The 12,830-nt window shown below is 45.0% G+C and overlaps 1 protein-coding gene across 1 annotated transcript in view; it reads left to right on the forward strand.

The window, feature by feature from the left end:
* The window catches only part of otog (otogelin), a 50,514-nt gene that overhangs the window by 1,809 nt on the left and 35,875 nt on the right, over positions 1 to 12,830 (forward strand). Inside the window, exons 4-15 of the mRNA XM_076728206.1 lie at positions 1,473 to 2,031; positions 4,119 to 4,217; positions 5,112 to 5,269; positions 6,235 to 6,356; positions 6,471 to 6,679; positions 7,584 to 7,714; positions 7,841 to 7,947; positions 8,683 to 8,792; positions 9,379 to 9,504; positions 9,740 to 9,848; positions 10,231 to 10,277; positions 11,049 to 11,194. Of these exons, the coding sequence (XP_076584321.1) occupies positions 1,473 to 2,031; positions 4,119 to 4,217; positions 5,112 to 5,269; positions 6,235 to 6,356; positions 6,471 to 6,679; positions 7,584 to 7,714; positions 7,841 to 7,947; positions 8,683 to 8,792; positions 9,379 to 9,504; positions 9,740 to 9,848; positions 10,231 to 10,277; positions 11,049 to 11,194 (1,923 nt within the window). The remainder of the gene's footprint in view (positions 1 to 1,472; positions 2,032 to 4,118; positions 4,218 to 5,111; positions 5,270 to 6,234; positions 6,357 to 6,470; positions 6,680 to 7,583; positions 7,715 to 7,840; positions 7,948 to 8,682; positions 8,793 to 9,378; positions 9,505 to 9,739; positions 9,849 to 10,230; positions 10,278 to 11,048; positions 11,195 to 12,830) is intronic.

Genomic DNA, 12,830 nt, shown 5'->3' on the forward strand with positions numbered 1-12,830 from the left:
GTCTTTGAAACATGTAAGTACAAAGATCCCCTGAGATCAGAGTGAAACCTCACCTTGATGACACGCAGAGATATGAACTGGAAATGACGAGCACCTCAGCGTGTAAGAGCAGTAAAAACATACCACGGTGACATTTGTTTGGACATGTCAGCGAGTCCCAGCAGGAATATACAGTAGCTGGTCTGTTGTCTCGCTCTTCCTCTATCAGAGCCTCCATCAGCCTGAATGCTGTCGCTCCTTTTGTCCGGCTTCCCTTTGGCTCAGAGAGGCGTGAGAATCCGGTCCAAACTATAGGGGGTTAGTGAACGAACAAAGCAATTAGCACAGGTCGCGGATCACAGGTATCGAGAGCAGATCTATCTCATGTCCGATCTCTGAGCTTTAACTTCACTCATGGTTCAGTCGGTGCATCGTCACATCTGGGTCGACACTGTTTGACCCGCTCTGTCTCGATTCCTCCTGATACCGATCAGTGATTAATAATTCAACCACCCCTCATAACCCCCAACCCTTCACCTTTGCTATCTGCTTTGTTCCTGCTCTCGAGATGAAAGCCCTGGTTTGAGAGCTCAGGTATCCAGACAGGCTCAAAGTGTGGAAACAAAGCTCGACTGAAGGTTTCTGGACGCTAATGCCAGTATTTTTACACCAAAGCTGCGTCACTGTTCATTCTCAGTTCAATGTCTGAATACTAAAATCTGACAGTTTTACTGACCAAAATATTCCCAATATTCCCAGTTTTACTCTTCTGAAACCTCCAAACCTCCCTTTCTTAGCAGCAGCTCTGCGTCATAAACTGTCATAAACTTAGCAACTGAAACAAATTCACATTTTAGTTCAGAAACGGCTCCACAAACGTCCACTTGCTGCATATCTCTTCCAACAAAGATCATCCGAAATGGGAAAACAGGCGGGGGAGGCGGTGGAGGCGAGGGTGGGGTTGTCGACCTGGATGGGAAAGCTGAGTTGGAAGTCACAGAGGAGTTATTAATGAAGGCCGGATGACAGCTCTTTTCTCTCCAGCCTCTTCTTTTCCCAGCGCCGCCTCGGTTCCATCCTCACCAGCCGGGACTCCCGTTTGGCAACAACCAGCGTAATTCTGGGAGGAATTTTTGCCCCCAAACAAAACGCCGAATTGTAAAAGCTTTGGGTGTCTTACATTTTAATCAAATCTTTGTTAATCTGTCACCCGAGAGCCGAGCTTGTTTTTCCAGATTTGCTTGATATTATATTAAACTCGTGGAATTAATTAAAAGAATCAGACTGCGTTACAAGGACTTCATTTTGGTTCGCTGAGATCGGCTCCTTCCTGTCAAACACTGCCAAGGCCCAATATGAAAATGATCAGATTTAATATATTTGGTTGGAAGAGGCTCTGAAACACTGCTAGGCCGGATCAGATTATGGCTTTATGATTGAATGGTTGCAACTGTTGCATGAAATACCTGCTGATTCAGTTTCTCTCCTTGAAGGACCTCCAGACAGCAGCTGCTGTGTTAGAAACCAACACGTCTTCCTCCAGTCATTCACTGGTCAGCTGGACCACTGTGTCCAACCTGACGTCCTCCAGCACAGAGAGGACGGCGACCTCCTCATGGACCCTCAGCTCTGACCAATCATCTGCAACCACAGCAACATCTAGTCAAACACCATCAAGAACGGTGTCATCCAGCCAATCACCAAGCAGCACAACACCAGCCAGTCAATCAACAACTGAGCCGGCACAATTTAATCAAGCACAGCCCAGCCAACCGCCAACCACAACAGCATCAGCCAGCCAATCACCAGGCAGCACAACACCAGCCAGTCAATCACCAGGCAGCACAACACCACCCAGCCAATCACCAGGCAGCACAACACCAGCCAGTCAATCACCAGGCAGCACAACACCACCCAGCCAATCTCCAAGCACCACAACACCACCCAACCAATCACCAGACAGCACAACACCACCCAGCCCAACATCAACTAGCACAGCAAAATCCAGCCAATCACCAACCAGCACAGAACCAGCAAGCCAATCGCTAGGCAGTACAGTTCCATCTGTTCAATCTTCAACAAAGAAAGGACTCCCTAGCCAATCACCAAGCAGAACAACACCACCTAGCCAATCACCAGCTAGCACAGCACCAGCCAGCCAATCACCACCAAAGAAGGCGCCACCAAGCCAATCACCAGCTAGTGCAGCAAATTCCAGCCAATCAACAACAAACACAGTGCCAGCCAGTCAGTCTGACCATTCAGAAGCCAGAACTACAAAATCTAGCCAATCAGCATCCAGCCAAACGCCAGTGAGCCAATCAAAAACCAGCTCAAAAACATCAATCCAATCATCTCATGACAATCTCATGTCAGCATCTTCTAATCATTCACCAACCTCCTTAATAGTAGCTAATCAACCTATGAACAGCTCAGAAACATCACTCTATGTACCATCCATCTTAACCTCACATAACCAATCAAATTCAATACCATCTGACCAATCCCTGACCAGCCCAGTACCATCAAACCAATCACCACCTGGTTCATTGGTACCAGGAAACACAGTCAGCGGAGCCTTTTCAGCAGACGAGCGTCCAGTTAATATTTCCCTGCTCACCAGGCAGGCGAAGGAAGCTCTGAAGTCATCGCTTCGGCGGGTTCAAGGTGGGTTTATGAGGGTTCGTATGGATGTTTAATATACTGTGTATACTACATCCCTCAGACTTCAGACTTAAAGTCACTGTGTTACAGAATTTTTTAATGGCATAAAAGTTAAAAAATGAGAGAATCCTGGAGAAAAATTGGTGCATCTGTGTCACCTCGTGCTGCTGACATCACCTGGAGTAATAGTGTGCAGTGGTGATTGCTTGTTGGAGCCATGATTGCAATCAATTTGTGTTTGTATTGTCACTGCAACCATTTCTGCTGGTCACCAAAAAATGCTCACAGCAGACAACTCTGGTCATAAAAACACAACATTTTTATTCCATTTTGTACACAAATAAACAAACAAGACACGATGTGTTAATTTGTGAGCTTTAAAATGTTTCTAGAAATATTTTGAGCTTTGGACAAAACCAGGCGAGCTGCTGTTTCTCCCTGCTTCCACTGTTTTTAGGCTAAGCTAAGCTAAGCTAATAGCATCCCGACTCCAGCTCCACACCTAGTGCACAGACATGAGAGTGTTTTCTAACTCTGTGCAAAAAAAAAGTAAATAAATTCATTTCCTGAGATAGTGAATAAAGATAAGAGAAGAATTGCTGATCAGAGACGAGATGCAAAAGCCAGTTTCCACCAGTGGAACGATATGAAACCCACCATGTGACCTCCACACCCTGACACATGTGCAGCACACGACGACCTGCTAATGTTTGGTCTAAATTATGTGCTGCAGGATCCTCCTGTAGGAACGCGTTTGGCTGCACTGAACAGTAGCAGATGAATGAATCCTGAAAACACTCGTAGCTTTAGCTGTTGTATCTGTTTCTGTCTTCGGTGTAAAGCCTTGCAGACCTGACAGGTGTTCTGACTAAAGAGAGCCAAAGTGACAAGCGAGCCCTCTGTTTTAGCTCCCTCGCACACAGTGAACAGAAGGAAAATAGCTTTTATCTGATTCCTCGCTGCCCCCACAAACCCCTGTATGTTACCTGTGCTCGGGTGGGACGTGGCTGACTGGGCAGACGAGCTGTAAGCCCACTGAGCAGATGGTGTTACTGCAGGATGGGGAGCCATCGTTTGGTGTTTGGTGGTGCGTTCAGTGACTGGGACATTTGACTGCTTACAGATGGCGACTTTTCCTTAAAGTCACAGCTGCAGATGCTCAAAGTGAGCTGTCTGCTTCAGGGGCTCTTAGTGATGATGCAGAAAAGAAGACAATTTTAAGGCGACTGGGATGAATTTTATTGAACACGAAACTGTTTTTACTCCATAAACCTTTTATCTTTTTCTATTCTTTCTTCCCTTTGTAACCTGTGAAATATCAAATGATTAGAAACCAGAAATCCTGCACACGGTCACACACCATCTTGCTCTCAGCAAACCTTTATCAGGTCACATTCAGGTGAAACAACCTGAAAAGGGAGAATGATTTCATCTTACCTGACGAGCAGCAGAGTAATTGTGTGTTTGATTAGCAGAGCCGTGTGTGTTTCCCTGCCTGAACGGAGGACTGTGCCGTCAGTCGGAGTCATGTGACTGCAGCTTGTATCAGGCCACTGGACACAGGTGTCAGACAGGTAAACCACACACCTGACCTTCTTCCTGTTAGAGCCCACTGAGGTCAGTTTAAATGATAAAAGATTACATGAAGTACAGCGTTAGCGGTTATTTTCACAACATAGAATTAAAACTGAGTAAAAGTTTGCCCTGGGTTGGTGGTGAAGGAATGAAATGAAATGAATAAAATATTTTTATTATTTAAATTCAATTTTTCCCCCATTATCAGTATTGTTTTTGATGCCCCCCCTTGTTTGTATTACTTTCTACTGCTGCTGCCTGTGTGATTAATAAAGTCTTATCTTAGTTTTAATTTATTGCTTTTTATCATACTGAAATCATCACTGATGCTTATTATTAAGGGCAAAAATACATTACTCACACTAGTTTACTTTTGGGACTCATTAGGCCAAATCTGCCTTTTTTAAAAGTTGGTTTGTTCGTTTACATAATTAACACAATTTAATTCTTCTCAATTCTTATTACCAGGTGTTTTGGTCCATTATATTAAGTTCTGAAATTGTATTTTTGTAAAAGAGGCCAAAAACTGCCAGCAGGCTGAGATCATTTCACCTTCATTGTCATTTTCTGCATCCGTAATCTGCTTAATTTTGTCTTGTTTCAGAAGCTAAATACCTTCATTAGTAATATTGCAGTATTAACAATTAGAGCTTTTTAGCCTCTTTTAGCTTCTTAATGGCTAAAATTTGATTAATTAATCATCAAAAAGAGACAGTTTATCATAAAGGGTGAAGTTGAAACTAAATGTTGACAAAAATACTTTGTTAATTTCTTCTGTGTGAAGCAAAGATTGTAAAACTGGATTTCCAAAATGTTTTCCTCTTTAGACTGAACTTAAGTGATGGGAAATCCTTCCACAGTCATTTCTTTTCTCCACCACTTTATCTGCTCAGTTCCAAATCCTGGCTTTGAGCGGGAGATGACGTGCAGGACGTGGGGTCAGTACAACTTCGAGACCTTCGACGGCCTCTACTACTACTTCCCCGGTCGATGTACGTACACTCTGCTGCGGGACTGCGAGGAAACCGCCCAGGCCAGCGTTGTCGTCCAGGTTAGTTCAGACTCAGCCGCGCCGGGAACGAAATAAATCCTCCCGACTACAGGCTGCCCAGAAGGATTCGGTCTGACGCCCGCTCCCAATCGAGGAGAGGTTGGACTCGGCGGCGTCGGGCTCCGAAACACACTCTCCTTTCTGACTTCTGCGAGGTTCAGTCTCAGCCTGAGGAAAAGATTTGCTCTGAAGATTAGTGAAAGCTATCTGGTTATTAGAGTCAATTACCATTAAATACTGCAATTACCCACTATGCCTTGGAAGCATCTGCAACAGACCGGGACTTTGTTCCCCTGAAAAGGCAGCAGATACTGTGTCTGTGTATGGGAAAACCAAACCTAACAGGGAACATGAATGAGTTTTACAATTAAAGAGAAAATATGAAAACCTGCAAACGACCAGAACGTGTTAGACGGAGGTGAGATGACATTTTCTTTTGAAGCAGACAAACACTTCAGGAATGCCAATCTGAGGTGTGTGTGTGTGTGTGTGTGTGTGTGTGTGTGTGTGTGTGTGTTACTTTTAGGGTCAAGTTTCAGGGTTTAATCGTCTTCTACGGAGAGCCAGAGCTAAAATTTTTGTCTCTGATTTCTTTGTTCCTCAAGTTATTTCTTGTTTTCTTCAGTGTCTGGTGTATTATCTGCTGGTCATCCTGCGGACCACAGAACTGACCGAGGTCCTTTCTTAAAATGATAAATAATTCCCTAAAACAGCTGGATGCTGGAGTTTTGAGTAAAAGTTACTCAAACAGGAGGAAATAGGGCAGTTGTTGGGGACTATTTTCAGCAGCGGATGAATCCACATTTGGCGCTCTGAGTATTTGTGGCAGGAGGACGGTGTGTGTGGGACTGAAGGCACAACAGTGAGGCTCGCTGATGTGTTTTTAATGGAGGTCAATGGCTGTTTACTGCTTCTTAATGAACGGATGCGTGCTTTGTTTCCACGTTGCATCTTGCTGTTTGCAGGTCCACAATGACCCGGCCTGTAGCTCTGCCCCCTACGCCTGCCAACGATCTGTCAGCCTCTTCCTCCCATGGGAGGGTGAGGTCCGACTGCACGCCACCAACGTGACTTTCAAAGGCCAAAGGTCAGCACACACGACACAGCAGATCATCCTCATATAGGAGACAGATTTGTGTATCTGTTCCAGCTTTCTCTTCTCACGGGTTTCTCATGTTGCATTCACTGACTCTGCGTTTAGTTTGCAGCTGCCTCATCACATCCACGACCTGCAGCTGGAGCAGATCTCGCAGTATGTTCTGGTGACGCAGCAGCACGGCTTCACGTTGGCCTGGGAGGGACGCAGCGGCTCCGTCTACATCAAACTCAGCCCAGAGTTTGTGGGCAGAACCTGCGGCATGTGTGGGAACTTCAACGCCGACGTCCAGGACGACCTGAAGACGAGTTACGGTAAAGATCGTTTTGTCTGTGACGTGATAACCCAGCGAGCGGTGATTCACAGTACTGTTGTAGACGATTGACGTGGAGCTCATTTTGAACCATTTTCAAAGGACTGCAACTAGTGATTATTTTCTCCATTAACTGATTGATTGTTTGCTTTGTAAAAATTCTGAAAAAGACCCAGAGCCCCAAGTGACACCTTCACAATATCAAAATAAACTGAAATAATTAAAAGGAAAATCAGAAAATCATCACATTTGTGAAGTTTTTTGCATGTAAAAAATAAGTTAAATGATTGTCAAAATAGTTGCCGTTTTCTGTCAAGTCGACTTTTGTATAGAAAAATTCACAATTAAAGCTGTCAGAGTACTTGCACTGTACTTGAGTTTTGCAACAAGTCACTTATTCAAGTTATCAATGGTGAAATCTGACTGTGGGGCGTGAGAGCAGCTCAGCCTGTTTTAAGGCCTCCTCAACCTTCATCTCGGTGGATCAGATTATTATCAGCACTTAACCACACACAGATCCTGGTCACATCCAGAGAGACTGAAATCTGACCAATCCAACCATCTGAGGATGTGTTCAGGGACACATTTTACCTCATTAACAAAAAAATGGAAATGGAACGCCTGCAGTCCACAAATAGTCGGTAAGATGACAGAAATGAGCTTATTTGGATCAAAGCAGGAAGCAGAACAATCAGCCACAGTAATGAGCTGATGTTGATGATCAGACAATCAAAAGCAGAAGACAAACACTCAGAAAAGATTGATCCTGTGAAGCTGAACCTCAAGCACTGAAATGACCTGAAACCACTGGCTGCCTGGATGATAGAAAATCAAACTAAAAACATACAATACGCCTTGAAAAATAGTTCATTTCAGCACAGCAGGCCTGTTTCTCCCTCTGTCAGGTGTGCTGACTCATGACATCGAAATGTTTGGGAATAGCTGGGTGGAGGTGGAGCCACACGAGGCCCGATGTCCCGCGGTGCCTTCGGACTTCCCTTCACCCTGTGCTGCAGTCGACCCTCATGTCTTATTGGTAAGGTGCCTGATAGAAACTGCAGGTTGCTGCAGACAAAAGCAGCAAATACAACACAAAATTGCTTTTCCATGATCGTGAATTTTGGATGATGAGTGAAAAACTCTGTGTGTTTTGTGGCTGCAGAAAGTGGAGGAGGTGTGTGCAATGCTGCTGGATCCACCGTTTCAGAGCTGCCACGACTTTGTCAGCCCGCTGTCCTACATGGCCAGCTGCTCCAACGACCTCTGCATGTAAGACCACCGGGTCCAGATCTGCCTGTTGAGATACGTTTTGTCCTGGCTGTCAGGCTGTCACCAAGTTCTCAGTCAGAGTCTACCAGATGTTCATCCGATGAATGTCACTCAGCAGAATGAATGATACTAATCTGAGGCCATTTCTCAGGTTGACCTCCTATACAATGTTATTTTAGTCCCTGTTTTTCATATTACCTTCACTTTTTGCACCATTTCTGCATTTCTACTGTTCTGACAACGTCTGGTCATTTCTGGCTTTGGTGATTCCTGACAGACAGCAATGCTAAAAACTTCGCGGATCCTCCATCCTTTTGTCACCTTCTGGTTTAAAAGTCCACTCACAGCTCTCTCATTTGCATTTTTTGGTGGCTCAGGTCCATGATCCTGAACGTGCCCTCCTTCTGTGAGTAACATTAGCTCTGGCAGTCTGTTATGATTAACTCAAGAGTGATTTTGGAGCAGAGAGTAGTAAGACTTTAGGATTTACTGAGCTCTGAGGCAAATTCACCTTTGACTGAGTTCATAGCTGAGACAGCCATACCTTCAGCGCTACCTTTCCATTAAAGGCTAGTTGGAAGATTCGCTCATTAACAGACAATTCTCCAGTTTTCCCCCGTGATGGAGACACAGCTGGTGGGTAGTTATTTGACCAGCTCATCATACCGAGCTTTATGGCCACTCCTCTCCTGGCTCCACTCAAATAGTCCTTCTCTGTTTGTTGCTCTGTTGAAGGTCGGGTCCCAGCGGTGATGTGGTATGCCAGGTGTTCAGCGAGTATGCCCGGGCCTGCGCCCACGCCGACCACCCACTGCACGACTGGCGGCAGCACATTCCTCACTGTGGTACGTTTTTTCCTGGTGTTTTTGCCACAGAGGACCAATAAGCTGCACGTTTCAGTTCAACCAAACTCTACAGCAGCTGAATTTTACGCTCAGTTCATTCTCAGAGAATTATGTAGTGGGCACAGGAGTTCAAATTAGTGAGTACATTTTAGTCTATTTTATGTAACAATTGTCAGTTTTTAATAATATTGTTTTGTTTCACTATTTTTATTGATCAGTTGTGTTTAACCTACATGATCTTAAATGATTTTTAGCCACCAGATGAGCACTGCTGTAGCCTAGCTTACATGACTGTTAGCTTACTGTTGCTAAAGTCAAGTGCAGCAGATCTGTTTACTGTCTCAGGTTATCTATCAGGCTACATGGTTTAGTTTTCTAGTTAACACACATAAAGGGCTGTTAATCTATCTCGCTTCACTTGTGTGAGAGAGGTGCAGCCTAAGATGAGTTTTAAGGCTGCAGTTTGCTGTGTTATCTTCAGACACAGCAGGTGCTCTGATATTAAAGCTGTCAGTGTTTGTCTGACTGAAAATTTCCAGCTGAAGAAACTTTTTGATTCTGTGTTGTGCTTAATTTTTGTGACCAGCGAAGCAGTGTTCACCTGGTCTGCAGCACAGGGAATGCATCAGCTGCTGCCCGGCGTCCTGCAACCTGGAGCGAACTTGCATTGACAGCAAGCTGGCCTGCCTGGACGGATGCTACTGTCCAGATGGTGATTTTCTATTCAGATTTTAATATCTACTGTAGTAGAAGACTTCTGCAAGTGCACCTTTTATTATAGTTTGTCTCATGTTCTGATCTTAAAATATCCCACCAAATTAATGAATCTTTTATTAACAGGACAGCATCTTTTGTCTTGTCTGTGTTCTGATGTCTTCAGCTCCAGATGTTGTGAAGCAATCATTTTCTGTATATCTGTCTCTGTCTCTGCTGTTGTCTCTCCTCAGGTCTGATCTTTGAGGACGGAGGCTGTGTGACGCCCTCTGACTGTCCCTGTGAGTACCACGGCATGTTTTATCCAACTGGGCAGACGCTGCAGGAGGAATGCAACAACTGGTGAGCATCGTTTAATCTCTCTCCCGCCTCCTGTAAGAATCCACTCCCAGCTTTGATTGAGCTGTTCAAATACTGAAAATTCAAACGCGTGAAACAGCGAGGAGATCCAGCTTCATGCTGTTCAAATAGCATCTATTAATAAACATCTTTCAGTCCGTTTCCATCTTAAATGAACCCTCGGTGGACACATGTGAGACCATGTTGCATTACATGTCATAATGTATTAAAAACAGGATATTGTCCTGCAGACCTCATGCAGTCCTTTTAATCTTCTCAGATCTGACCACCTGGCCTCAGTGTGTCCAGTTTCTGTCAGTGATCCTGCTGATTAGCTCAGCCTTTAATGTTCCCCACCTGTGGACGTCTCTGCTTTCTGTTTCAGCACATGTGTGGGTGGACTGTGGAACTGCACCGACTACAGCTGCCCAGGTTTGTGCCTTCCCTCAGTGGGTGGTTCAGTTTTTACTCAAACTGTACTGCAGGCCTGTTCGTGTGATGGGAGGTGATTATTTTACTACAATCCAAAGGTGCTCTCAACAAATCAGCTCCTATACTCTGTGTGTATAAAGTCCTGTAGTTAGGACTCAAGAAAGGAGGAAGTTTCCTACTTGAGGAACTAGAGAGGAAAAACCATCAAACCGCCAAATGTGAAGTAAGGAAAATGTTTCCTATGGTGCAAGGAAATGTTTTCTAGTTAGGGTGAAAGGCAAGTAAGGAGGAGGCGTTCTGATTCAGCAGGAAAAAAAGGAGCAAAGTCATAATAAAAGGGCAAACGAGGCAGAGGAGGAAGGAGAAAGCATCGCAATAATGAGCAGTGAAAGAGATGGTTTAGACAGAGGATGCTTTCCCGATAAGCAATGAAGGATGATATTTTCAAGTTTGAGAGCAAAAACAAAACAGGAAGTAAAACGGTAAGGAGGGCTGAAGTGTCGCAGTTTAGTTTTGACAAAAAACAGGGAAGCTTCCTGGTCAGGAACAAGGGAAAAGGAAACATCCTAATTAGAGAGCAAGGCCGGGGCAGAGAAGGCCTCTGGATTTGGGAACAAGAAGGGAAAAAGCTCCCTTGTTATCCAGAGGAAGCTTTCATTCAGAGATCATGGAAAAACATGCCATTGAAGTGCTCTTGAGCAGGTGTCTGCTGGTCGAAAGCATCCGCAGAAGAATGAAGGAAGTAAGTGAAAAATGTCTGACTGTCTCCAGGCGAGTGCTCCGTGACCGGCGACATGTACTTTCAATCCTTTGACGGGCGGATCTACACCTTCCCTGCAACATGCCAGTATGTCCTCGCCAAAAGTCGCAACTCAGGGAAGTTCACCGTCACCATCCAGAACGCCCCGTGTGGAGCCGTGAGTTACGTTTAATCTGCATCGTTGTCATTTTATTTTTCAAAAATCCTTCTTGTTCAGTTGTGACAGTTTTTCCACATTTTGAGGCAAACGTCTCTTCACTGTTTGCACACTTCTCCCACTTCAGCCTCTGCGCTCAAACTGTTCTGCTTCTCAGCTTACAGCTTTACGCAGGCTGTCTGTCATGTAGATCATATCATAATTTAAGCGCTCAATAATCCCTGCTGAGCCCAGGTCGTTTTTGACCAAGAGCCATGCTGCGACTCAGTGAAACGAAAGCCTCGAGGAAACGCCTCAATCAAACTGTGGCAGATAATGAACATGAAAAGCAACAAAAGACTGAGAGCTTCTTCTCCTCTCCCCCCTCTCCAAGCCTGCAATTTCCCAGCAGCCTTTGAGCCGCTCAGCAAGCAGGGGGCGGTGGAGGGGAGGAGGCGAGATATAAGATGTCCCACTCATCAGAGCAGAGGCCCGAGACCTCTAACAGCCAACTGAACAGGATTACCTTATCTGGCCTGACTGACAGAGCTGTGGACGGCTTTGTAGTGAGGAGGGAGGTGAAGAGAGGCGCTGGAGGGGTGGGGGACTTGGACAGAGAGGAGGTTATGCGAAAACAGGAGGTGAATGATGGGAAGAGTAGAAGGGGGGGGGGGGGGGGGGGCTCAAACCTCGGCCATGGGGCTCTGCCACTTATGAAAGAGACGATTCATAGAGGCAGATGGCTCACTGTCAGCAGACCTCTTTACTTTAAAATATCAGAGCGGCAGAGTAACTGACAATACTTTAATAAGTACTGAAGTACAGTTTTTAAGTAGTTGTGATTTCTCTGAGTATTTACTTTTTGTGACAGTTGCAGCAGGTTTTATTCTACAATATGATGCACTGTCAGAGGTTCTGGACGTCAACCTCTGCACCGGTCAGTGTTTGACTTGCTGCTGGATGGTTGAGCGACAGCTGTCATTGTCCTCCAGAGTCGTCCATAGGATCATTCCTCATAATGCACAGTTCCTGTCATGTCATGTGGTTAAGATCTGGTCAACCTGATTGGGGTCAGATCACTGTTCCCACAGACGTTAGCACTACTGCTAAAACAACGGTCCCCTCATTCATTTCATGAGACCTAAGCTTTGGTTTATCATGACGCTTCCTGGATCACATTTCAATGTCTCTCCAATGTTTGAAACAACATTGAAATAGTTCCTTGTGTTTTTGTGGTCTGAGTGTGATGCAGGAGGTAACGTCACTCTGCTTTCGCTTTTGCTTGGTGCGCAACATATCAAAATTATATTGTGATATAATGATATATGATGCAAGTAGCTACAAATGTGACGGGGGGAGCGAACTGATGCAAAGATGCATTCGTATAAACTGAAAGTGTTTCAACTTAATCCAAAAAAATGTGTGTATCTCAGGGCTTTATGTATCCTCTTCATAAATGCACAAAGCCAAGAGGAGAAAGGAGAAAGGAGAAGGTCTTGAGGGAAACAACACAAAGAGTTTCTGGTGAGACACCTGGACATGCTCCCACAGGTCGATGCTCGCTGCCCACTGCTCGATGGCCAGCTAACGTCTGAACAGCTGGTCCAGCACATCGTCTGTCAAAGGCAGATAAACACAAATGGTTTCTGTCTGAACA

Source organism: Chaetodon auriga, chromosome 1 (assembly GCF_051107435.1).
Source record: "Chaetodon auriga isolate fChaAug3 chromosome 1, fChaAug3.hap1, whole genome shotgun sequence".
NCBI classification, from domain to species: domain Eukaryota; kingdom Metazoa; phylum Chordata; class Actinopteri; order Chaetodontiformes; family Chaetodontidae; genus Chaetodon; species Chaetodon auriga.